Below are 26,984 nucleotides of genomic sequence, written 5' to 3' on the forward strand. Positions count from 1 at the left end.
CTCGGCCCTGGGCGCGGCGAGGTGCGCAGGCGCGGCCGGACCAGTGGGGTGGTAGCAGTTCGTTGCTGAGGGTAGAGATGTCGGGGGTTCGGGTTGTGTCGCAGCTGCTGCGCACCAGGCGCCTGGCGCTGAACAGGGCGGTGAGTCGGCATCACGGGCAGGTCTGACTCGGGTTGGGCTGGGGCGGAGCGGGTGGGGGCAGAAGGTCCCTGCTGGCCGCGCCAGACTTTTTCCGAATTCGGTCGGGCCGCGTCCGGGTGAAGGTCACGATCCTCCCCGGAACTCTCCTTCCCTGGGATGTGGCTGCACGCTTGGGCCGAGGTGATCGGTCTCTGCTCCTGGCACGTGAACATCAAGAGGAGGCGGGTAGCGACCTGTAGGTGCCCGGGGCCTCGAAATCCCAAAACGTCAGTAGAATTGGGATGGAGGCAGAACCGCGATCGCGGAGGCTGGCAGGGTAGGCTACTCTCTCTACCGTCTACGGGGCTGTCCCGTCCGTTCCCCGCAGCTCTGCGGTGGGGCGATGGGGTGGCCAGTGGCGGGGTGGGGTTCGAGCCTGTGGCCCCCGGCCGGGCTGTGTCCTTGCTGCCCGAGGCGAGGTGGGGAAACGCCTAACAGTCGCACCTCAGCTTGCCTTACAACTGTTTGCAAAACCGGGCCCCTTTTCGAGAAAGTACAGACCGAGGCCTGGCAAATAAGTTTAGGTCCTTCATTTTGGATTTCGTATTGTGTCCTTGTGCACACTTTTAAAAATCAAGCGAAGAATTTCAGCGCAATGACTGAAAAACCACAATTGGGAGGAGACGCTGGGACATTTGTTTTCCTGCGCTGTCGGTGGAGGATTAGCTTTCCTGAGCTCTCCGTGCTGGGTTGTCAGACATACTCCATACTAGTACTTATTCAGACTCGGCAATTCACGGTCTCCGCAAACACACTAAATTGTAGAGGATTTGGTCATTTGGTTCTTTTAAATGAAATTGTTCACCCACCTACTTAGTAATTTACAGCTTAGAAGTTCCAAGAGGAACCAAGGCATTCAACAGTGTGGACATTGAACCTGCAGTTTTCTCCTTGAGAAGTATGTACTAAAAATTACATTAAATGTGAGAGGGTTTAGACAGCCATCCCATCCCGCCAATAGCGGAAAGCATTTTAAATACTGTAACGGGTTTACTGACCCCGCCCGGCCACTTCCATTTTGGGCTCTTAAGGCGAAATTAGGTATGGAGTCCAAGTGAAGTCTGGGGTTCCATGGGGTATTTTTAGTCCGCCAAACATGAACAAACCTCAGAGTGCTTCCTAGTTAAGTGAAATGACAGATTGGTAACCGGTGGTGACTGGAAAAGGGCTGACACATCTTTCCTCAACCGGACTGGTGCGCAAGCATTCCTTACACGGTCAAAGACCCCCTCCAGCCTGTGGAACTCCCTCCCCCACCATACACCCTTTGTCAGTTTATGAAAACCAAAGTTATCCTTTACCCAGGCAGAACTGGAATTCTGGCTTCTGGCTTGAGCTCCCAGCTGGAAGTGAGTAAGTTTCTAAGCACAAGAGCTCATGTGGAAACCTATGGTACGGACATGGTTGGAAGTGATCTCTGTTGAATCAGCTATTAGCTGCCAGCTCTTGACCTCCATTTTCTCCTTGGATCTTCTCCACCGTCCTGTGTTTAGGTGGTTGTAAACATGGTGGCAAGGTGGAGACAGTAAAATTGAACAAGGTGGGCCTGCGATAGATGATTTTAGGTTTCTAAAATCTTTTTATCTTGATGAAGATAGGTTTTCCAATGGAAATCCTGCCCCCAAGCAATATATTTATTGGCAGTTAAGATCTGCAAGAACAAAAGCATCAATTTGGCGCAATAAAAAAAAAGAAATTTATGGTGCCAAGAAATGTCCACAGAAGGTAGGCACTGAGGATAACTTGAATAAATGCCACAGAGAATTTTTCTTTGTACAGTTCTGCGGTGTTTCTAAGTCATTTTTGTATTTGTAACTGCTTTCAAGTGACAAAATGATCAAACCTGTTTTACCATTGCAATCATTTTACCTTTGCAATCATGCTAAAGCACTGACACCATTTACAACTGTTCCAAATAGTTTAACGGAAAGGGAAAGTAAAACCGAGGCCCTTAAATAGTTGTTGGTTAACTGATCGCTTCAGATGGATTTGTTACCAGACTTGAGGTATGTGCTTGGGGTACTCGATTCAAAAACCAGAAGTGGCTGTGGCAAGGTAGTTTTATTTACTTACAGCAAGTAAAGGAAAGGGTTCAGGCTTAGTTTCCAAATCCCTGCCTTCCCAAAGGGAGGCTTAGCCATTGCTTATATATATTATTTGCTCAATTACATGTTGATTTCTTCTTCACAGTTGCTGCATTTATCAGTTGTCTGAGTTCTTTCCTCATCCTGTTCACTGTTGCATCTGCAAAATATTGTGCTATATTATACAACATTTAGCAAGAAATAGCATTTAGAACTGCCCGGACCTTGAGACCCTTACCCAATCTAATTTCTTTGTATGTATTGTTCTGAATGTTTTAATGGTGTGTCTAGAATTACGTTGTTTTGCTTCTTGGCATAAGTGCCAGTTGCATAGAGTTTTGTGTTGTGTGTGATGTTTTCCCTGGTTCACTTGAATAATTGTGGTTCAGTTTTGATGTATAACTTGGATATTCATCTAAATTTGGAGTTCCAGAGATTATTTTCCCCTTGGGGGTCCTTAGATAGTAGGGAAAGTGCAGAATCTGGAGCCAGCAGGCAGACCCAAGTCCCGTGTGTTCTGTTAGATGAGGACTCCCCACTCTGCCAGATCGGGGATATCACCCTCTGCCCTTCTCCTTTGTTCTCGCTTTTACCCGTTAATCCAGTCACCTGTACTTTGATGCTATAAAAGGTGTGAGTGAGTGCCTTTTAGTTGTACTTTAGGTAGATTTCCCTATTCTTCATGTTGTCCTTTTAGACAGTGTTTGATGGTTTCCCTTTAAAAAACATTAGATTAATGAATGACACAAAATTCGTTTTATCTAAAGGCAGAAATTGGGCTACAGTTGGACTCTCCAAATTCCACAGTCATCCTCCCACCCCACTCCAGTCAGATTTAGTTACAAAATTAGGTGTGTGTCTGTTTACTCACTGTGAATATCCAAACAAGAAATCACAGTTACCTAGGAAATCTCACTGTTCTGTTTTAATTTGATATTGCAGAATGTACTGTTTTTATTGGTACTATAACCTATATTTACATTGAACTTTATAACATTTTCAAGAATGGTTGTATTAAAATTCTTTCAATGACTTCATTTCTTGTTAAAATATGATTTTACCATTTAAAAAGGTTAAAGCAGAGGAATATTTGTTCTTTTTAGTTCTTTTTAATTAATTTCCTGAAAGAAATCACTGAATTGGCTATGTCATTAAAAACAAGTATGCTTAAAAATAAATTGGGCATTTTAAGAATATTGTTCTTATCAGGCCAGTTCTTTAAAAATACAACAACTACTTTGTAATTGGAGCTATTAAAATAAACTCAGATATTTTGCCAGTCATCATTTGGTCTCAGGATTAGAAGAAGCTTTAAAGGTAGGAGCCACATCCGACTTGGCCTCACAGGAGGTTGAGGCGCTGAGTCCTGGCCACGGTCCTCTCATCTTGCAGGGGCGGCCGTTTACTTTACAGCGGCTCAGTTAGAGTTCACACCATGTTTTGCCAAATTCTCTCCCCTGTAATTCCCACTCGTTTATACCACAGGATAATTTGTTTAACCCACAGAATAAATAACATCTCTTCAAATTGCAGAATACTTGAAGGCGTCTCTTACATGCCCCTTTGTCACTGTTGAATGTACTTACTTCCTAAAGCTGTTCCTTCTGTAATTTCTAAGACTCATTGGTTTATTTTATAGTCTACTAATATGAAGTCCTCAGAATGGAAAGACATATCCGCTAAGTTCATGGCCATTCTTGCTATATAAAGAATGTTGCCTCTCCTGCTCAGCAGTGAATTCATTAGGACCAGTTTTCTCGGGTACACGTTTATAGGGTGGGACCATGAAGCTGAGACTTGGAGAACTGTGGAGGTTCTCTAGGGCAAGGCCAGGGATATGCATCCGGGCAGAGGGAATGGCTCTGTGGTGCAGACAGATGGGAGGCGGTGTGGCTGGAGCCTGGTGCAGATGTGGCAAGTGGTGAAGCAGGACTGTGAGCATGTCTGGACCTGGGATCGTGGTTTGTACGGTGAAGGGATAACGGCACTGGTGCCTAAGTGTCACAGCAAGCAGTAGAGCCTATTCCAGAGCCTTGATTTCTTGATTCAAGGTCCCACGCCTTTCCCGATGAACCACAAAGCCTCACAGATGGGTGGAGCTCCAGTATGAAGAGGGTTATGATGGATTCAATAAAAGTGTTTTCTTGTTTGCAAAACTACCGCTTAGACAACCTGGATGTCTTCCCCTTGTCCATTTATATAACATAAATTAAGAAATTAATGTGAAAGTATACCTGCCTGAGTCAGTATCCTGTTTGGAAACCAGCTTCACCTAGAAGGGCTTTTCCTAGAGTGCCAAGTCCCCTGTGGGCTTGCTTCAGTCCTTAGTGCCTGCCCTCCCCTTCAGGGTTCAGTGCAGACTCCTGGGTGAGGATTCTAGGTGAAGGGGAGCGCCTGAGTACATAAGAAGCTTAACAACTTAGCAGAGGAAATTTTAACTACAAGTCTCCTATACCTTCAAGACACTTAGTGCTTTCCATCTGTCTCCGCAGCAGCCGGCAGCAGTGCAGACGGGACCCCGTGGTTTTCACTTCACTGTTGATGGGAATAAGAGGTCATCTGCTAAGGTTTCAGATTCAGTAAGTTCTTGGCTTCTTATTCCATTGTAAGTGATTTTCTTGGCTTAGATGGGTAATGAGCTATACCAGTTTTTACTGTATTTGAGTAATACACAGGTCTTACTTAAAGGAAAAATTCTCATTCCAGTGTATGCCCAGGTTATTTTTTACTGTAGTTAATACTTAATTGGAGTACAAATGTAAATGGTAGATATTACCATTTTTTCTTATGGTTGTGATGTATCTATAAACCAGATACAATTTAAACAAGTGAAACAACAAAATCGTGAAAGACAAATGACAGATGCACAGTGTGTGCTGTGGCGGATGATGACGCCCGCCCCACACGGGACCGTGTGGGCTCTGGCGTTCCCTGGGCTTGCCCGCTCTCTGCCAAAGACACTGAAATTTGCTTCCAGGCTCTCTTCTCATGACCTCACAGTAATTACTGAATACTCGTTGGCACCTTCTCAGTCAACAGTGCAAACGTGGGCCTGGAGTAGAGTTGTGGTCCTTGGTTCTTCTGTCAGGCACGTGAACTAGAATACAGTTATCTAAATGAAAGCAACATTTAATTTTAACATATTTGTGGGAAGCACGCAGATCACAATGGAGAAGTGTGATCTGCACTACATTCTAAGTTCAGATTCGTGTGTGTGTGTGTGTGTGTGTATACATAATACATATGTATGTGTCTATATATAGGTACAAAAAAAGAAGACTAATAAACGATAATTAAAAAGGAAAGCCAACTTTAGAATTGGCATTTTGATTGTGTTGGTGTTTTCCTTTGTGTCTACAGCCCCCTGCTTGGAGGTGCACCTTTATGTCTTCGGCATTCCAACTACTGTTGGTTTTCTAGCTCCACAGGGTAGTTGTCTCTACCCAGTGTGGGTACAGCTGGCTGGCCCCTTCCACGGAGGGTGTGCCCGCCGCATCTCAGGACTGCAAGTTGTTGGTATTCAGCCTCACGCAGGGCAGAGGCCTTCTGAGTACTTGGCTTTTTGTATTTCTTCTTTCATTCCCTTTAAGCCCTTCACTGTAGCTACAGTCTATGTGTTCAGCCTAGTTGAATGGGCCATAGACTGATAAATTTTTCTTTTCCAGATTTCTACACAGTACCCAGTAGTGGATCATGAATTTGATGCAGTGGTGGTCGGCGCTGGAGGGGCAGGCTTGCGAGCTGCGTTTGGCCTCTCTGAGGCAGGGTTTAACACAGCCTGTGTTACAAAGCTCTTCCCCACCAGGTCCCACACTGTGGCAGCCCAGGTAAGAAAAGGGGGCTCTGCCAGTGCTTTTGGCACCTGCGAGGCACCTGCAGTGCAGCCTCTGCCTGAGCAGCCTCCTGCCACAGACGGCCTTCCCATTGAGTTCCTTGCACTCACTTGGCCTCGCTCCCTTAGGGATCTCTGCCCACGCTGCCCCCACTCCCATTGCATGGGGCCACATTGTCGCTCTTTTTCTGCTCTGGTCACACTCAGGGCTTCTGTGACCCTTCCACTGAGTCCCCTTCCCCTCTCCTTGGTTTAATTTTCTTTACTGCACTTACCAATCTGAAATGAGCTTGTCTGTGGGCCTGTTTTCTGTCTGCTCTGAATCTGGTGGTTACTGCTGCATCCCCATTAAACGTGGTGGCGATGAGCTTTGATGATGACATGAATGTGCAGGACAGAGAAACAGTGGCTCTGGATTTGGGGGAGAGGACAAGAGTAAGGGAGAAGTTACTCAGTGGTTTCATAACTTTGTTCTTTCGTTCTGGCATTGTAGGTGTGTGCAGGCTGCATACAGGATGTGTTCCAAAATCATATTTGACCGTCTCTTCTTTATAGAGACAACAGAGTGTGTGGTGACTTCCCAGGGACCATATACGCCACTGTACTCTGGAACAGTCTGCATTCAGTGCCCAGCAGCGTTCTTTAGGCTGTCCAGATACTTTGTTCTAAGCTATGTTTTGTGAGCTAAAGAATAAATATATACCTCTGGAGAATCCATTGCCTTAAAGGAAAAGGGCAAACAAATAGTCCTAAATAATATGAAATAAAAGTGTTCAGGTAGGGCAGTATTAATAAAATAAAAAGAATAAGGAAAGGATAGCTTAACTTGCATGTTGGTTCTGAGAAAAGAGGTGTAGTTGGAAGGATAAGACAAGTGGGGGCCCGGGAGAGTCCAAAGAGCACTTCTAGGAATGCCCGGGAGAAAAGGCGCCTGTGGCCCTGGTTCTTACCAACAGCAGCCATACCACAAATAGCATTTATGCGTGCACCGGGCCAAGTATTTCTGTGTTGTTGTATGCCAGACTTCTGTGGTCTGCTACTTCTCTGATACTGAACATACTGTATCGGGGTTGCATTGGGTTTGCAGTTGGAGGGGTTGCAGGAGGGAGGAAGAGAGTAGCAAGGTTCCTCACTCTGCCAGTGACTCAGTTTGTCCCGACACATAACTTGGGAAACTGAGGCACAGCAACACTAAGTGGGGAAGGGATTCCAACATGGGTGTGCTCGATTCCAAAGTTGCGATTGAATAACAATTGGAAAAGAGCGAGGTGAGTTAGGAAATGTGCCTTATGTAAAAAACATAATCTAAAGAGGACGAGGAATCCAGTTTTAAGTTGGGGAGGAAAAGGGCCAGCCTCACATTTGTCCCTGAGCTGCATTTTCTGTGCCTCTGAGGGGTGGAGGCAGTGGGGACACGGTGGCGACCATGCACAGCAAAAGGAAGTAGGGGTATGGGGAGGTGACTCTGAGTTTGGAGTTTGTCACTTGGCAGTACTTCTCATCTTCAACACATGCCCATGAATGCTGTCAGGAACGTTTTGTCACAGAATCACCCAGATTTGTTGAGTATGTTTCGTGTGCCAGGTTTGGTGAGAAGCGCTGCACATGTAACCTCTCACTTTGTTCTCCAGGTAACTCTTCAAGGTGTTCAGCTTCATGTCCTGTTGACAGATACCGAGGCTGAGGGTTGCAATGACTTGGCCCACATCATTAGCAAGGGGAGGCAAGGGGAGGAGGCATGATTTAGAATCTGTCCTGAAGTGCTACCTCACAAGTTCTTGGCTTTCTCCACTTCTGGTTCCTGGGGAGGGTCCGTGGAGAGATGAGCCTGGAAGGTGCTGTGGGGCTCCCATTTGTAGCTACTAAGTTTGCTCTGTGTTTGTTTCCAGGGAGGAATCAATGCCGCTCTGGGGAACATGGAGGAGGACAACTGGAGGTGGCACTTCTATGACACTGTGAAGGGATCTGACTGGCTGGGGGACCAGGATGCCATCCACTACATGACAGAGCAGGCCCCTGCCTCCGTGGTTGAGGTAACATCCTCACAGTCTATTTTTGATGGTATTGATGCAAGTGTGGTTGGCTGATAAGTAAGGGTGGTGACAAGCCGTGTAAAGAGGGAAGTCTTTTCTGTTATCAGCCATTCATTTAGTACGGAAATATTTCTTTTTCCTGACGTGCCAGTGTTTTTGTGCAATATATTAGTGTTGGGTTTGCAGATTTAGGTTGAAGTTGCTTGGAGTAAATTAGCCATGAGTGTCTTGATTCCTTTAAAGCATTAGGTGCGCCCTGGCCGGTGTGGCTCAGTGGATTGAGTGCAGGCCGGCAAATTGAAGGGTCGCTGGTTTGATTCCCAGTCAGGGCACATGCCTGGGTTGTGGGCTGGGTCCTCCTCACTTGGTGGTGTGCAAGAGGCCAAGTTCCCACTTTGGGGCTTGCAAGAGGCAATGGATTAATGTTTCTCCCCTGTTCTCCCTCCCTTCCCCTCTCTCTAAAAAATAAATACAATTAAAAAAAATACTAGGTGTTTATTTTTGTTTCACAGCTGGAGAATTATGGCATGCCATTTAGCAGAACCGAGGATGGGAAGATATATCAGCGGGCCTTTGGTGGACAGAGCCTCAAGTTTGGGAAAGGCGGGCAGGCCCATCGGTGCTGCTGCGTGGCCGACCGCACTGGCCACTCACTGCTACACACGTTGTATGGAAGGGTGAGGCTGCCCTGGGTGGTGGGACAAGCATGTGGGGATCAGCTGGAGACAGGCCACCTGGGGATGTATCAGAGTGTCAGCTTAAGGTGTAGTGCCTTAAGCAGCAGCAGAACCACTTGGTAGGCCATGTGTAGTAATGGTGAATAGAAAAGAACCTATTTTAGCAAACTAAATCGATCATCATTACATACCAGGTTTGAACTTTGTAACCTCTCACACCAAAAGTATAGGAGCAGAGAGCGCATCTTAAGGCCCTTTCACCACCTCTAAGTTCACGAACTGATTTGTTTTAATACTTAATTGTTAAAACTGGACCAAGGCTTGAGGGCTACTCATCACTGGAAAATCAGGGCAGACTTTGACACAGCCAAAAAAGCAATACTCTGAGTAATGTTGATTCAGAATAATCAGTGTTCTGAATTCTTATTTACAAATGGTACAGGCCATTGATTTGCAAGTGTTAGACACCAGTGGCTTTTCTGGCCAAGTGTGTTGATAAATATGTGACAGGCCCTGCTCATCCCACAGAATTGTATGTCACCTGAGAAGCCGACAGTTGTGTGAGAGACCCTTTCGTGAGCTGAGGGGGCCATCAGATCCAGGGTGTGGGCAGTTGTTGTCCACTATTGAACATCCTGCTGCCCTAGAAATATGCTTACCTTGGTGTCCAGTCCAGCAGCTTCCCACCACGTGTGGCCATCACAGATGTTTCTGTTGTGCTGAGGGGCTGAATGTTTTGTTTTATTTAAGTGGCTGCGTGTGGCTATCAGCTCCCATGTAGTACAGCCAAGCCTAAGTCGACACCTGTGGTTGGTGGGCCCAATTCTGGCATCAAGCCACATGTGTCTCCAGAGAGCCTGGAACACCTCTTAGGACGTGTAGAAAGAAGGGATGTGTTGGCACATTCCCATTTGCTTCCTGGTGTCAGTCTCCCGGTGAGCACTGAGTGTGGGTGTCTGCAACTTGGTTCCAGCCTGGGACTCTCAGGGTCCACCCGATCCGTTTGTTTCACACCATACCAGGTTTTAACCTGTTCACATGAGCAGCATTGCCTTAAATGTTGGCCTAACGCCCTACATGCAGTCGAAAAGGTGGAATATTTATTTGTTTGTTTGTTTGTTTGTTTTTAGTCTTTGCGGTATGATACCAGCTATTTTGTAGAGTATTTTGCCTTGGATCTCCTGATGGAGAATGGAGAGTGTCGCGGTGTTATCGCGCTGTGCATAGAAGACGGGTCCATCCATCGCATAAGAGCAAAGAACACTGTTATAGCTACTGGGTAGGAATCTGATTTTAATGCGTGTAATTTCTCTGTAAAGAAGTTGAATTTCAGGGTTTTTTAATCCTGATAAAAGCAGAGGCATTTTGGACATGTGGTTCAGACACAGGCCGTCTCTTGGCCTCTGAGGCCAATCACTTTTGCCAGCCTCGGTTCCTCCTCTCTCAAGGGGGCAGCAGTAGCACCCGCCTCTGCGGTGGGTAAGAAGGTGTCTTATCATCAGTGTGCAGTGGGGAGGACCCTTGAGGAAACTGAGGCCTAGAGAGTCACATGACACTGGGAATAATGAGACTATTGCTTTAATGAATAGTGTTTTGGTTAGATAAGTGCTCTTTGTTCACGTGATGAAAATATGTAAATTCCATTTTATACCATCAATCTGTTATTTTAACCCCTTAAAAAGGTGAATCCATAAACATTTAAAACTTTCATTGTCAAAGTGATATATGCTTATCATAAGCGAAATCACTCAGACTTCACACAGGTGGTAGAGTACCAGTGAGAGAACCTTCTCCCAGGCCCCCCCTCCCACTTGTCCAGGGTAGTGTGTGGGGAGCACAGCCCTGGCGGTGCTGCATGGGCTGCTGTCCACTCAGTGCCATCAGAAAGGAGGTTCTGCTGGGGCGCTGTGTGCAGTCACCACCCTCTCTGGGCCGGCTTGTCTGTTTTCCAGAGGCTACGGGCGCACCTACTTCAGCTGCACGTCTGCCCACACCAGCACCGGAGACGGCACCGCCATGATCACCAGGGCGGGCCTCCCCTGCCAGGACTTGGAGTTCGTCCAGTTCCACCCCACAGGTAGGGAGGGGCTCCGTGTCTTTGCAGCACTCAGTACCCGTGGATGCTCCTCTGCGGTTCCTGCAGAAACTGTCCCGCGGCCTCTTCTCTCGGTCCTAACTTGTCACTTCCTCGTAAACTTTCCCTGCTTTACCCGGGGCAGTAGAGGACCCGTCTTAACTACACCTTGCCCAGGTGTGCTCAGTTGTAAAGCAACGGTTGTTTCAGTGTCCCTTTCCCCACTGGGTTGTCAGCAGAAATCAGGGGAGGTCTCTGTCATTTACTGCTGTGTTCTCAGTACCTGGCACCTGGTAGCTCCTCAGTCACATCTCACTGAGTGAATATCCTGAGAGCAAGGGGGATACCTGTGACCAGAAAAGTGGCACCGGCATATTTCAGTTTGTGGGGACAGCATCAGGCTGCCACAGTGACAGTGCCATCAGGGTGTAGCTCTGACGTGCAGGGCTCCGTGAGGTGCTGATGAGGGAGGCTGCCGGTCATGGCGGGGACGAGCTTACCTTGGGTCATCGGGCGTTAAAAGTGTGGGATTCAGACCGTACAGGTGCAGTCTCGCCTGGGATGGCAGGTTAGAGATTGTGGAGCAGTTATCCCTCCATAAGTGAATCTCAGAATCTGCCTCTTGGGAGATCAGTCTCATCCTGACCTTTCTTTCTGGGCTGCTGTTCTGGTCTGTCAGCCCAGGAGACTCCACACACGGTAGCAGTGGCTGCCGTGCTAAGAGCTAGACCTGTGTTTTCTCTTTGCTCTTTGTCAGTGTGTTCTTCCTGATCCCTGGCAGGGAGGGAAGCTAAACATTGCATTAGGTGGTTTTATAATTACTAGTCCGAACCAGACTTTTAATTCCCCTTGTAATTTATTAGAGCTCCATTTCTCATGCTTCCTATTCAGTGTGTGAGAAATAAACCATTGGAAGAAAGGCCATTGAAAGTAGGAACACTGAAAGGCAAGTGAAATGTAAGAGTTTATATTCTCATTTTAAAAGCGAGGTAATTCTCGTGGTGTGTGAATGCAAGTGTTAGCTGTCCAGTTACATTATGTATCTGTCTCCTTTGTTAAAACTGGAGCGTGACTTAGCATTCCTCATTTTCATTACATCGAGGACCAAGTTGAGGAGAAGGGAGCAGATCTCACGTGTTGCCAGGTGTGAGTTTGGGCTCTGCCCTTCCCAGCTGTGGAGTATTGGGCAACTTACGGAGCTTCAATTGCCCTTCTCTGAAACTGAGGATAATATTACTTGGAATCACTTGCAAGTACAGTGTCAGTATTAACTATATATTATTACCATTGTTGGTATTTTTTACTTTATTTTATTTTTTTTATTCATTTTAGAGAGAAGGGAGAGGGCAAGAAACATTGATTTTTTTGTTCCACTTATTTGTGCATTCGTTGGTTGATTCTTGTGCATGCCCTGACCAAGGATTGAACTTGCAACCTGGGTGTATAGGGGTGATGCGCTAACTAACTGAGCTACCTGTCTTGGGTGGTATACTTTAGATACAAACTTTCATATATATATCCTATGATCACCACAATTTCAGGGTGTTCAAAAATTAAAATAAGCCCTGGCTGGTGTAGCTCAGTGGATTGAGCGCGAGCCTGCGAACCACACGATCGCGGTTCGATTCCCAATCAGGGCACATGCCTGGGTTGCAGGCCAGTTCCTGGCAGGGGATGCACGAGAGGCAACCATACATTGATAGTTCTCTCCCCCTCTCCTTTCCTTCCCCTCTAAAGACAAATAAATAAATCTTAAAAAAATGAAAATAAAACCTGAGATATGTAACATATACTTAGTTGTGTTGAGAGGCTAAAATGCAGTGAAAAATCAGTACTCAGCAGGGCTGCGTCATCGTCCATGGTAGCTGTCCTTCCTCCTCACTACAGTTTTATCAGTGCCTTTGTTCCAGAAACCTCCTGCTTACTATTCCTTAACTTTTCTGTTGTCTTACTTACACCGTTGACTTTAATGTTCTTTGACGCCCCTTTACCATCCTCCCCCCAAATGTCTTTCAGGAAATACTTGCACAGGCCTGGCATTGTCAGATTATAAATATTTCATTAACTGGGTTCTTCGCAGGCATATACGGTGCTGGTTGTCTCATCACGGAAGGGTGCCGAGGAGAAGGTGGCATTCTCATTAACAGTCAAGGCGAGAGGTTCATGGAGCGATACGCCCCAGTCGCAAAGGACCTGGCCTCCAGAGATGTCGTTTCTCGGTCCATGACTCTGGAAATCCGTGAAGGAAGGTCTGTGCGACTATCACCGAAGGTGTCTGAGTGCACGTGCATGCAGGCACTGCCTCCTTTCTCTTCGGTGACCGTTGTTCACGTCTGTATTTTAACATGGGCTGGTGTGGCTTCTGTGTGAGTTCAGCACCCACCCCCACCTCTGTGTCAGCAGGCAGACTTTTGCCTGTGCTGCTTCTGGCTGTCGTCTGTTAGTTTATGTTTCTCTAAAGAGTTACACTTTGAGAAGTTTAGCAGGTTTGATTTAAATCTTTCTCAGATCTTTGGAACATGTCTGTGTGAGTGTGAGTGTGTGGTGGAGACAGTCAGGCAGTACCAGAGAGGTAAGGTGGTGTTTGAGCCTGTGCTGTTTACTGTGTGTTAACCCCCATTTTGGTACCTTCAGGGAGTGTGGGCTGTTTGTTCTTCAACCAGGCAGCTTTAGGTTCCTTACTGTGGTGACACGTCAACTATCTGCTGGTATGGCCTTTGGAGGTTTTACATTTTTGTGTCAAAAATGAGAAGTCAAATGATTTTGGAATATTTGGCATAAAAGGACTTTCAAATGCAGTACCCAAGAAAAGCATAGCAAACTGTGCGGCCAGTGTGTCTGTCCATGGTGTTCATGGCTGTGTCCAGCATCTGGAGTCCACCCTGCACACAGTAGGTGCTTAGAAAAGACACGATGACTGGGTTTTATTTAGTGTCAAAGCTGGGGAGCCTCGTGTGCTTTGATGATTTCATGTCATGCTTTCTGTAACCACTGTTCTTTGACTTACATTGTACTGTCCTCTTTGACCAGAGGCTGTGGCCCGGAGAAAGATCACGTCTACCTGCAGTTGCACCACCTGCCCCCAGAGCAGCTGGCCGTCCGCCTGCCTGGCATTTCGGAGACGGCCATGATCTTTGCAGGTGTGGACGTCACCAAGGAGCCGATCCCCGTCCTTCCCACTGTGCATTATAACATGGGTGGCATTCCCACCAACTACAAGGGGCAGGTACACAGCAGGGAAGAGGATGGGGACCATGGGCCCGCCTTACAGTTGTCCCTTTAGATCTTAGAGGAAAAGGCACCTACTTTTCTCAAAAAAGTGCCTGTTGTTTGGCTGAACTTTCTTTAAATTGCTGTTAACTAGAGAGCAGAAGAAGCCCTTACTTAATATTCCAGTTTTTACATTCACTCCTTAATAACAATTCTGAGTATTTGCCAATCCCTCCTTAGTAAATAGTCATGGATATAACTTACGGTTTTTTCCTTTATGATCTTAATTACTTTACAGTGACCTTGTAAATTGTATGTTCTTTATAATTAATATGTTTGGGTGGTTTGCAGTTGACAAAGAGCTTTGCAATCACTTTATTGTAGTCCCTTCTCAGGTGAGGTGATTAGAATTGTATTCTCACTTCGTAAATGAGTAATAAGTTGGAAAAATCTGAGTTATAACTCAAGTCTTCCACCTCATAGTTTAATATTCCCATACCCTGCTGTGCTCCCTTCACCTGAATCCAATCAGAGGGTGGGAATAAAGGGAGTCAAGTCAGGTGATAGCTGAGGCTTCTGATGAGAACTAGTTGTGGGATTGAAATCACAGGTGCTGCCGTTCAGGGTCCTTTGACCTCGGCCTGGGGTAACCGAGTGTCCCCAGGCAGAGGGAGGAGGCTGGGCAGATAGGTTCAGAGGTTTCCCTGCAGGCGAGAGAAGACCCTGTCCTTGCTCTGACATACAGCGTGGCAGCTCCTTGTGGGGAAGAGCCGATGCGAACTGCACTCTTCCCCTTTACTTCCTTTCCCACAGGTTCTGAGGCATGTGAACGGCCAGGACCAGGTCGTGCCCGGCCTGTACGCCTGCGGGGAGGCTGCCTGCGCCTCGGTGCACGGTGCCAACCGTCTCGGGGCAAACTCGCTTTTGGACTTGGTCGTCTTTGGCCGGGCGTGTGCCCTGAGTATTGCAGAGTCCTGTAGACCCGGTATGTTTTCTACAAGTAGCTGGTGTTTCAGGGGCAGAAGTTTACAAAGTCAAGGTCTGTAATTGGGGTTTTGCTTAGCCATACAGTGGCAGTCTGGTTTTCCCCTGGAAGGGCGGAAACAGATTCAGAGGTTTACATGGCAGCACACTTAAGAAGGTAACATGTTTGATCAAAACTTTTTTGCAATTGATATGTTCTGTTTGGATAGAAACATCACTGTTAGGAAATTGTTATTTGGATGGGAAGTTTATCACATATTACTTGCTTCACATAAATTGCTTGTGGTGAGATATTGTAAATCACAAGTATAAGCAAATACATACCTTTTTGGTACTTACCGAACAGTAATTTACAATTCAGACCATTCTAAAAACAAAGTGTAACTAAAGGAGGAAGGGATGATTGATTGCAAACAAAACGAAGGCTGGGGTCACGGCTCTCCCCCTTCGGTAATAGAATAGGTGTTAAGCAGTGATTTTCTCCTTGTGGTAACTTTAAATATCTGCAGAGGAAAACAACACTGTGTATAAAAGTGTAAATCTACACTTAGCACCACTGAGACTGGTCAGGTAGCTGCTCTGGCCTTCCGGAGGGTCCTGGCCTCGGTTGCCTCTCCTCGGGCGTCCAGAGCAGCAGTGTGAGGTGGAGACGCATTTCCCGAGGCAAGACTGGAGGGGTCCCTGGGCCCCGACTCTGCATTGCATTTCACGGGTGTGAACTGTTCATTATCGGTGTCACTGTTTTTATCGAACAGAGATGTTTGTGCAGATTTTAAATTGGTGAAAGTGATGCTGTGAGAACAGTACAGTCTTGCTAACCACTAATTAAATGTAACCCTTAGCGTAGCAAGATGCTCTGCCCGCTTTTGTATCTGCAGGTATCGAGATGTACGTAACAAAAAGGACAGTTACACGTTCAGAGACACTTGGATGCTCTGTCCACAGCTCCAGGCTGAAACACAGAGGCGGGCGGGACCTTGTCTCCCGTCCTTGTTGCAATGGCAGGAATTAAATCCGCCTTGTCCGACTCCAGATCTGGTGCTCATTTCCCTGCCATGGAGCCTGATGCCAAATCTTCCAAAGCAAAGCAGAAAACTTAAGGTTCCCTTTCTTTGAAAATGAGAGAACGGAAACTTCAGAAGCATGCTTTATACTTCCATGTCTGAAGGATCAGCGCACACTTAAAATGTTCTTAAGTCAGCAATGAGAAGGGACAAATACCCGTATGTGCATCAACGTGAATGAATCTCAGATGTGTTAGCCTCTGTGGTCCAGGCTCAGGAGACTGCATTTGTATGAGTCTGTACACATAATGTTCTGGGAAAGGCAAAACCAGGGACTGAGAGGGATCCGTGGTTGCCAGGGACTTTATCCTGCTTCCGGTGGGGCCTGTGCATCTCCCTGTCCAAACCTGCAAAACTCTGCACTAAAACTGGTATTGGACCTTAGTTATATTTCGACTTTTGAAAGTCCAAAAAGGAAAGGAGAAATGTTTGTACCAATACTTCCCTCAAAATATGAATATTTTAAATATTAATGTCATTAAACCCTGTTCTGTATCTAATTATGGTGGTTACGGGAAATCTGTATGTGTATTAAAATGTGTGACACTGTGTACCTAGAAAACAGTCAATTTTACTAAATGATAATTTTTTAAAAGACTTTAAGGCAGGGAGAAAAACAGCAATGTGTGAGAGAGACATCGATCGGTTGTCTCTTTCTCGCCCCCCAACCAACGACCTGGCACACAACGCAGGCATGTGCTCTGACCAGGAATTGAGCTGGAGATCTTTTGGCTCACAGGCCAGCACTCTGTCCACTGAGCTACATCAGCCAGGACTAAATGATAATATCTTGAAACACTAAAAACAAAAGCAGACAGAACACCAGCCTACCTAGAAGAGCTCAGGGAGACCACAGAGTGGCCAGTGCCCTGCTTTATCTGCGGACCTTTGTCTCCTGCACTTCATACCCCCTGCATGTGTTACACGCTGAAGAAAATGCATTTAAAAAATATCCTTCCCCAAAAAGCCTTAAAAATCCTCAAAATATTTATCTTTTTAGAAAGTCGAGAATAGCAAACCTCGAGGTATAGTTAAGTGACTATAAAGTTTAGAATCAGTGGGAGATAAACACAGCTGGTCAGGCCAGTGAGGGGGAAGGAGGGGTGGGTAGATTGCCGAGAACCGCTGTCCTAAAGGATGCCACTTTTCCCCTTACTAGAGAGTAGTGGTACAAGGTCTGTTTGCATGAATCTCATTTTTAAACTTAAAAGATGGTTTTTTCTCTTTAGTTTGTTTAAAACTTACTAGACACCTACTCTTTGCCAGAAATTTTGTCTTTGTGTTTACTCTTTGACCCCAAGTCAGCAGAAGGTTCCTCAGGTATAGGGTGGTCCAGATGGAGTTACAGGTGCATTTTCAAACTTCCTAAAAGGTTGTAATACACATTTGGTGTCATTCATTTCATCTGGTTTTTCTCAATGTTTTTCAGAAGTTAAATTCTAGCTTTCCTTTTTTAGGAGATAAAGTTCCTCCTATTAAAGCAAATGCTGGAGAGGAGTCTGTCACGAATCTTGACAAATTGAGATTTGCTGATGGAAGCATAAGAACGTCAGAACTACGACTCAACATGCAGAAGGTAAGAACCTGGACTCTGCGGTGAGCACACTGGTTGCATCGATAGCCTTGCTCTGAGGTTTGGTGTAAAGAGCAGAAGGACATATTCCTTGCTGTATCAAGTAGGAGTAAAAATGAGATTATATAAGGTAAAAGTGCATGTCTTTCTACATAGAAGGCTGGAGGTAGTGGCCAAGGGCAGTAATTGCAACTCCACAGCATCAGAGACTCAGCCTTCCTCGTAAGCCCCAGGGTGCTTGCACGCGGGCTTCTTCCCTCACACCGCCTCTGGCCACCCTGTAATGTCACAGCCTGAAGGAGGAGGGACAGTGAAAGGTGTGAGCTCAGTTCCTAGCTGGAAGCTTCCTTTTCGCAGTCTTCCTCTAAGCTCAGCACTTCCCATTATTGAGAAATTAACCTCATCGTCACACCTAGCTTCCTCTGGGAAATGCCTTTATACCGGGCCGTTGGTGCCTGTAAGCAAAGTCAGGAAGAGGGGAGCGTGGATCGTTCTTGGGACTGTAATATGTGCATCGATGGCTATCAGAGTATTTACTTTTTTAGATCAGCATGTCTGGTGGATCATTCTACAAGGGGGTAAACGTTCCATATCTTTGACCACATGTGACTGTGGAGCACCTGAAATGTAGCCAGTCTGACTAAGGAACTGGATTTTAAATTTATGTAATTTCAATTTTAATGTAAATAGGTATATGCTGTTAGTGGCTACTGCATTGGATAACACAGGTTTAGATCAATGAATGTGATACGTGAAATAGCTAGGAATCTATCAAACTCTTCTAATACAGGGATTCTCGGTCCATGAATGAGATCTCTGTCCACCTAAAATTATCTGCAAGAATTTGTGTGGAGACATTTTCTGAAAAGAAGGCCCTTGTTTTAGTCATCTTTTGAAAGGGGTCTAGTGGCACATAACACAGATACCACCAGAAAAAAAAAAAAGAAAGTTGCGTATGGCCATGTGACTTCTGTCTGCAGGTGAGACTGGGCTTCAGGGAGGCTTCACGGCCTGGTGAGGAAAAAAGCGTGAGTGAAGGAACAGGAGTGTGCTTGTGGAAAACCAGTTAAGTGATATTCTGCAGGACTTCTGTAGGATACTGAGGGCAAGGGTAGAGGGCCAGCGAGGACTGACATGACCGTTGTGTTACATGTGATGGAAATGGCAGACCCAATAGAGACTTTGAAGTAGGAAGCGCTAGAGGCATTCCCATCAGGTACCGTGTGCCAGGGGCAGGGTTCTAGATGCCAGAGTCAACACTGTGGCACTTACATTTGAGAGGTGGACGGGGGTTTTGTTTTTGTTTCTGCTGATTCCATCTGATACAGTAGGAAACAAAAAAGAAAATTATGTATTAAAAAGAATAGATAAAATTATCATTACTTACAGATATGATTACCTAAGAATTCCAAGACAATAAACCGAAAAACTAATAAAAACTGCAACAGTGAAGTAAGTTGTCTGGCTAAAAGATTCATGTGCAAAAATCAGTAGCTTTCTTCCTGCAGTAATCCATTCAGAAGTTAATAAATACCTCATCCTCAGCGCAGTCAGCAAAGGCCTTGGATAAACCTGACCTTTTCATCCTTTGTAAAAAGGGTATGAAAAAACCAGACTACTGAAGAAGTGAAAAAAATAACTAGATTCTAAGACAATTTTTTCATTTGCTCTTCCTGAAATGAAAAACTGACATTAGAGCAGTATATCATTCTAAGGAAGTAGGTGATGTGCCTAAATAGAATTAAATTATAAAACTACATTAGTGTGATATTGGTAGAGGAAGAGGCATCTAGGTAAGTAGAACAAAATCAAATCCAGAAATAAGCCTCTGGGTTCATGCTGGGATTTAGCATATGATAAAGAAGTTTTTTAAGAGGGATGAAAAGTCATGCAGTAAATGATAGGAAACAAAGGCAGATTCTGCTTCTCCTCATGCTAAAATAATTTTCAAGTTTATTTCATATCACATTTCTTACAAGCATGAACAGTAAAGCTCTGAAGGCACTTCCTGTGTGAGGCGCTTCTACAGAATTACCAGCAGAGCAAGCAGTGAGGGTCCCCAGGCCTCATCACAGCCTGCCTCCTCAGCACCCACCTCTTTATCTCAGCAGTTCTTAGTTTGCATCACCAGGGGGGCATCTGCTGGCTCGGGTGGCATTTAACACCAGACCCTGTGAGGGGTGAGAAGGTGCCCCATAGCCCTCTTGGAGCTGCTGTCTCCTGGGTACTTGAGGGTGGAGAGCTTATGCCCTTTCTGCCACCGTGCATCAAAAGCTTTCATCAAAACTTAATCATGACATTTATTTATGATGAAAGTTTAACAAAGGAGGGTATAAAAAGAACATATCTCAACAAAATGAAGGCCATAAATGACAAGGCCATGGCTTACATCATACTCAACAATGAAAGGCTGAAAGCTTTTCTCTACCATTAGGAAAAGACAGGCATGCTCGCTCTCACCACTTTGATTCAACATCGTACTGGTAGTCCTAGCCAGAGCAGTCAGGCAAGAAACAAAAACTAAAATGTATCCAAGTTAGGAAAGAAGTAGAACTTCACTATTTGCAGATGATGTGATACTATATGCAGAGACCTCTAAAGATTCCACCAAAAAACAAGTAGAATTAATAAACTAAGTCACTGAAGTTGCAGCATATGCAATCAACAAAGAAAAATCTGTGGCATTTCTATATACTCATAATGAACTCTCAGAAAAATTGAGAAAATGGCCCCATTTATATTTGCATCAAAGTGAATAAAATACATAGGAGTAAATGTAACCAAGGAGATGATAAACCTCTGTACTGGAAACTATAACACATGGATGACAAAAATTAAAGACACAAATAAATGGAGAGAGGGTTTGTACTCATGGATAGTAAGAATTAATATTGTTGAAATGTCCATACTTCCCAAAGCAATCTGTAGGTTCCGTGCAAATTTCCATTCAAAATTCCAATGGCATTTTTCACATAAATCAAATAATCCTAAAATTTGTATGGAACCCACAAAAGACCCTGACTAGCCACAGTAATCTTGAAAAGGAAGAACAAACTGGAGATACCACACTCTGTGATTTCAAATCATATTACTAAGCCGTAGTAATCAAAGCAGTAGGTATGGTGTTGGCATAAAAACAGATGAACAGAGTAGTGGGATAGAATAGATTAATAACCCATGCTTGTATGGTCAATGAATTTATGATGAAGGAGCAAGAGTTTACAATGGAGAAAGCACAGGTCCTTTAATACATGGTGTTGGGAAAATTGGACAGCCACAAGCAAAAGAATGACACTGGGTTACTATCTCACACCACACACAAACTGACTCAGAAATGAATTAAAGACTTGAATGTAAGAATTGAAACCATAAAGCCCAAAGAAAACAGGGAGGGAGCTTTTTGACATCGATCTTAGCTATGAGTTTTAGTATCTGACAGCAGAAGCAAATAAGCATAAACAAGTGGGACTACATCAAAATAAAAAGCTTCTGCACAGCAAAGGAAACCATCAGCAAAATGAAGAGGCAACCTGTGGAATGGAAGAAAATAACTGCAAATCATATGTCTAATGAGGAACTAATATGTGAATATGTAAAGAACTCATACAACTTAATAGCAAAAAAATCTGATATATAAATGGGCAGAAGATCCTAATAGACATTTTTCCAAAGAAGACATAGGAGTGGTCAGCGGGTGCATGAAAAGATGCGTCACACTAGTCATCATCAGAGAGTCGGGCGGGGAAATGCAAGTCAGAACCACAGTGCAGCATCACCTCTCACCTGTCAGAGTGACTACTATCAAATATAAGAAAGAATTGTTGGCAAGGATGTGGAGAAAGGGAATCCTCGTGCACCGTTGGTGGGACTGTAAACTAGTGCAGCCACTATAGAAAACAGTACGGAGGTTTCTCAAAAAATTAAAATGGAACTACTATTGATTTAGCAATACTGCTTCTAGGTATTTATCCAAAGAAATACACTGAGTTGAAAGGCTACATGCTCCTTTGTTTTCATTGCAGCAGCATTTACAGTTTGGGAGGTCATGAAAATGTTGACAGATAAATGGATAAAGGTGAGGCACGTGTGTATAGTGGAATATTATTTAGCCATAAAAAAGAAGACAATTCTGCCGTGTGTACAGCATGATGAACCTGAAGGGTGTTAGGCTAAGTGAAGTAAGTCAACAAAAGACAATTACCATGTACTCTTATATGGGGAACCTTAAAACACACAATAACCGAGCTCATAGGTAGAGTACAGATTGGTGGTTACCAGAAGTAGGGAGTGAGCAAAATGAGTGAAAGGGATCAAAGGGTACAAATTCCCAGTTAAAAATAACTGGGCATGTAATGTGCATTATGGTGACTGTAGTTAATAATACTGTATTGCATATTTGAAAATTGCTGAGAGTATCTCACAAATGAAAAAAAACACTTCAGTTTAAAATTCAGAGTAATAAGCACAGTCTGGATTTCTTAGTTTTTCTATTTAATTTATATAAATATTTTACAAAAAATGAAATGCAAAGGAAGAAAATCTGAAGGTTCAGCAGTTTTTGACATGGCTTCTATGTGTGGATAAACGACTCCTGGGTCACTTTGTGTTACAGTCAATGCAGAATCATGCTGCGGTGTTCCGTGTGGGCAGCGTCCTGCAGGAAGGCTGTGAGAAAATCACCCAGCTCTACGGAGACCTAAAGCACGTGAAGACCTTTGACAGAGGTGAGCAGGCCCTAGGCCCCTGCACACGGTTAGGATGTCCTGTTCAGCGATGACTTAGCCCCACCCTATCTGTCCCTCACGGTGCCTTTTGTGTCCCCAGGAATGGTCTGGAACACTGACCTGGTAGAGACCTTGGAGCTGCAGAACCTGATGCTCTGTGCACTTCAGACCATTTATGGAGCAGAGGCCAGGAAGGAGTCACGTGGCGCCCATGCCCGGGAAGACTACAAGGTGCGCCTTCCTGACATACTCTTGTGCACCCGGTGTCCTCCCCATGGGCATCACTCAGTCCCTGACAGACCCTGTGGCTTCTCCCCATTTTACTTCATTTTGAGTAAAATGAGAAAAGTGAATTGAGAACCTTGCCTTTTCTTTCCTCCTGGTAACGTTTACACCTGTGTTCTCACTGTATTTGTACCACATAACTTTTTTCTGGCTTTGGGTCAGCATCTCCTGCCACGAGTTGGCATCTCTAGGCAGAGTGCACTTTTCCTCACTAGGGTGAAGATTAGCCTGCAACCTGAGTACTGTTGCCAGAAAATGCTACCTTAGGGATTAAAAATGATGAGTAAATCATTCGGGGACTGTGGTCATGGGGCCTCATCTAGGGACCACTATTTTTTTAAAGAAGCTGATTTTTATATAGAGCATACTTGTCAGATTCTTCCAGAAAAGAGCACTCAGCTTATCAGAGCAAAAAGTCATGAACAGAGGAGCTTAGGGCAAATGTCACTTAAAGATGAATGACATCAGCAAGCCCTGAGCCACTTCTCTTGGACAAGCACAGAGTTGGGTCCAGAACAATGGTGGGGTCTCTGACAGTCTTGCCAGCCTACCAGGTAGGGTGGGTCGGGGATTGGCTAAGCAAGAGGGTCTTGATTTACTGTGAAATTTTACTAATTGACCCTTCACCAGTTGGGGCTGAACTAGATTTGCTGTTTGCATGGGGTGATGGAAGAAATTGGTAAGCACATTTGTCCTGTGTACAGAAGGACTGAAAGCTTCTCTGTGGGTTGGCAGCTCTGTGGCTGCAACGGAGGCTTCATTTCGTTCAGTCAGAACCCACTCACCCTGGGAGAGCACATCCCATTCCTTACAGGCTTAGGAGAGAATGTGCTGTGGCTCACTTGCCTCTGCCGCCCCACCCCAACCCCTACACACACACACACACACACACACACTCTCTCTCTCTCTCTCTCCCTCCCTCTCTCCCCCCTCCCTCCCTCCCTCTCTCTCCCCCCACCCCTCTCTCTTTTGCCTCACTCCACAGAAATAGCAAGTATTTAGATCTTTGGGGTTTTATTTGAAGAGGCTCTTGTATAGCTTATCCACTACCATGTGCGAGTTACTGCTTAACAGCATCTAGCTTCTCTAAGAGATTTTGAAAATTTTGATTTACAGTCAAACCTCAGTTCTTGATGTCTCCCACCTCAAACAGTTTGGTTGTCAAACAGAACTTCGGTTCTCGGCCCAACAACTCTTTCATGCTGATAACCTGTATGATCAGCCATGTGTCTATCAGGTGACAGAGGAGAGAACATGCGAGTATGAATATGACTACGTTTTTGAAAAAATGGCTTTTTGAGCAGCCTTCTGGAATGAGTTAAGTTTGAGAACCAAGGTTCCACTGTAATTGCTAAGAGTGAAGCATTCAAATAAAAAAGGCTGAAAGAAGTTGCAGTCTCCTAGAGTACAGAGTAAAAAGACGAGAGGAAGTATTTGATGAACTTTTAAGTGCATAAAAGCACAGAGGTGGAACTCTGGACCCTCTGCCTGTGCAAACCCACTGCCTGGCTGTGTGGCTTTCCACCATTAGCTCTTTAGCTGTGGTGGAAATGGGATGAGTAACAGCTAGGGATCTGGGATGGGCTAGTACAGAGTGAGGGGCTTACCGGTAACTGTGGAGGCTGGGGGCTGGTACATCGTGGTTCTCCCTTCCCCTGTAACTGGTACTTAGTTGCACCCTGTTACGTGCTATGTGTTCTTTCAGATGAGATGTACACAAGTGGTTTTTACTAGGAATAATAGAGGGATAGACGTAGGTTGGAAGACGGACTAGAAAGGCCCTGGCTCTCTGAACAAGGTGTGCTTAGCACAGTGGGACCTCCTTGTTGAGGGGATGTGGGGTTCATATCAGACCAGTCTCTCATGTATGATTTTAATGAGTTTGCCATGTTTTGTGGTTATATTGCTGTTAGAGTACTAAGAACTTGGGAATGTAATTGTCAGTGGTGTTTTCTGAAATAAACTTAACCTTCTTGGCCTCAGGTGCGGATCGATGAGTATGACTATTCCAAGCCCATCCANAAGTGGTTTTTACTAGGAATAATAGAGGGATAGACGTACGTTGGAAGACGGACTAGGAAGGCCCTGGCTCTCTGAACAAGGTGTGCTTAGCACAGTGGGACCTCCTTGTTGAGGGGATGTGGGGTTTATATCAGACCAGTCTCTCATGTATGATTTTAATGAGTTTGCCATGTTTTGTGGTTATATTGCTGTTAGAGTACTAAGAACTTGGGAATGTAATTGTCAGTGGTGTTTTCTGAAATAAACTTAACCTTCTTGGCCTCAGGTGCGGATCGATGAGTATGACTATTCCAAGCCCATCCAGGGGCAGCAGAAGAAGCCATTTGAGCAGCACTGGAGGAAGCACACCCTTTCCTATGTTGATATCCAGACTGGGAAGGTAGGTGGGGAATGTGGTTTGCTCACATGTGCACAAACACATGTCATTTGATGAACTGGGAGAAGCACCATGGATTTAAGCCACCTGCTGATAAGTTGAGACACCACTGAAAAAGATACTGTCAGTCAGGCTTCTCTGCCTGGAAACAGAATCCAGCCTGGGTGGGTGTGCAGAAGGGCCGGCTTTCCACAGCCTTGGCGCTGGGCAGGGGGTGAGCACCCAAAGCCTGGTGGCAGGGTCTAAAATGGTGATTCCTGACCCCATGGAGGGTGGGGGTGGGACAGGAAAATCCTGCTTTTCCTCTCCCCTCCCATTGGTTAGACCACCTGGGAGCAGCCTCAGGGAAGCCCAGGGGATGCTTGGAGGAGCAGAGACAGGGTGGGGTGTACAGGGCCTAGGAATGGACCAAAGTGTTTACCGCTAAGCATTTCTTAGCTTGTAAGGATAATCTTGATCCTTTTATCTGGGTATTTAGAAAGCCAGTTGTGCTCTGTGGTCATCACTTAATGTAGTTTAGTCTAGGCAGTCATGTTCATACTTTTTTACGAAGGCTATTTTCTGGTTGTATGGGAAGACATCAGACCTTCCTCTCTCAGTACAACCCTGTTTTTAGTAATGTTTGGAGGTTTTGATGATTATTAAAGAAATACATGCTGATGTTAGAAAGTACAGAAGGCATAAAAAGAATAAAATAAACAGTTGTAAGTTCACCAATTAGAAATATCCTGGGTGGGTGGGTTGGGATGGGAGTAAAAGACAGAAAACTATACTTGAACAACAATTAAAATAAAATTTAAAAAATATAAATCCTTTATTGTCATTTGGAAATACTTCTTTTGTGTGTGTGTGTAGAGATACTCAGTTACTAGGAGGAAAAATGGAAGAAAACACAGTATAAAGATATTTCAAGTATGACAGTACATACAGGCTTTTACCTACTTCTCGGACATTTTTGTAAAGCATCAAGAATTGTGTATTTTAGTTGCTGTTCTACTACATGGATTTGCCATGGTTACGTAGCTAGTCCCCTGCTATGCATTTAGATAATTTTCAAGTTTGTTGTTGAAAATATGCCCTATATACTTTTGTTTTTCAGTATCTGCATATTTGTCTGAAAATCTGTTTTTATAGTTAATTTTTCAAAAGAGCATAAGAAAGTTGCTGTTAGTACATCTTTGTGTCCCAACTTACCACCAACTCTTCTGTTCAAGGTCTCGCTGGAATACAGACCTGTGATCGACAGAACTTTAAACGAGTCTGACTGCGCCACAGTGCCCCCAGCCATTCGCTCCTACTGAGGAGACTGGAGTTGACCTGCTTTTGTAATTATGTATTATAGCTCCCACGTTCAGAACGTAACTGTATGAGAAATCTTTGCTCTAGAGAAGAAGGCATGCCCTCACAATAGGGATCATCTACCCAGTGGTTAGCAACTTGCCAGTAATTAAAGCCAAAAGAGTTACACTTACCTTTATCCTTGTTTCATTTTTGTGAAATAATGAAAGTTGGCAGGATTCTTAAATAAAACGTAAGTTACAAACTGAGGTGGATGTAAATGGATTTCCTGCCTCCCCACTTTCACAAACACTTCCTACTTGTTCTTAACAAACAAATGGTTTCTTGTGTGAACATATGTCCTGAAGCATTTAAATAACGAAATACTAAATGAAACCAATGTGAATTTAAATGGATTTCTTCCCTCCCCACTTCTTTCAGGTGCCACCAGCGGTCCAGTTCTTGTCTCAGTGTCAGCTTCTCTGGAATCCAACAAGGCAGTTACGTTCATTCATTGCAGATCCTATTTCTCAGTTCTAGAGATTGTCTTAAAATTCTTAAAGTTTGTAAATATGTTGAATATTTACA

The 26,984-nt window shown here is 44.8% G+C and overlaps 1 protein-coding gene across 2 annotated transcripts; it reads left to right on the forward strand.

Moving 5' to 3' along the window:
• The first annotated feature begins 16 nt into the window (after positions 1-16).
• Positions 17-26,665, forward strand: SDHA (succinate dehydrogenase complex flavoprotein subunit A). 2 transcript variants are annotated; one of them, XM_037062918.1, is made up of 15 exons: positions 17-140; positions 4,757-4,843; positions 5,930-6,091; positions 7,986-8,129; positions 8,642-8,806; positions 9,937-10,085; positions 10,759-10,883; positions 12,961-13,129; positions 13,911-14,106; positions 14,904-15,075; positions 17,596-17,714; positions 22,324-22,435; positions 22,536-22,666; positions 25,008-25,121; positions 26,333-26,665. In XM_037062918.1, the coding sequence occupies exons 1-15, from the start codon at positions 78-80 to the stop codon at positions 26,417-26,419; spliced, it is 1,995 nt and encodes a 664-aa protein (XP_036918813.1). In that variant the 5' UTR covers positions 17-77; the 3' UTR covers positions 26,420-26,665. The 2 variants fall into 2 exon arrangements, with proteins under 2 accessions (XP_036918813.1, XP_036918814.1); XM_037062919.1 differs by having other exon boundaries at positions 4,760-4,843.
• The last annotated feature ends 319 nt before the right edge of the window (positions 26,666-26,984 follow it).

Source organism: Sturnira hondurensis, unplaced genomic scaffold (assembly GCF_014824575.4).
Source record: "Sturnira hondurensis isolate 20B ecotype Veracruz unplaced genomic scaffold, ASM1482457v3 Scaffold0014384, whole genome shotgun sequence".
NCBI lineage: Eukaryota > Metazoa > Chordata > Mammalia > Chiroptera > Phyllostomidae > Sturnira > Sturnira hondurensis.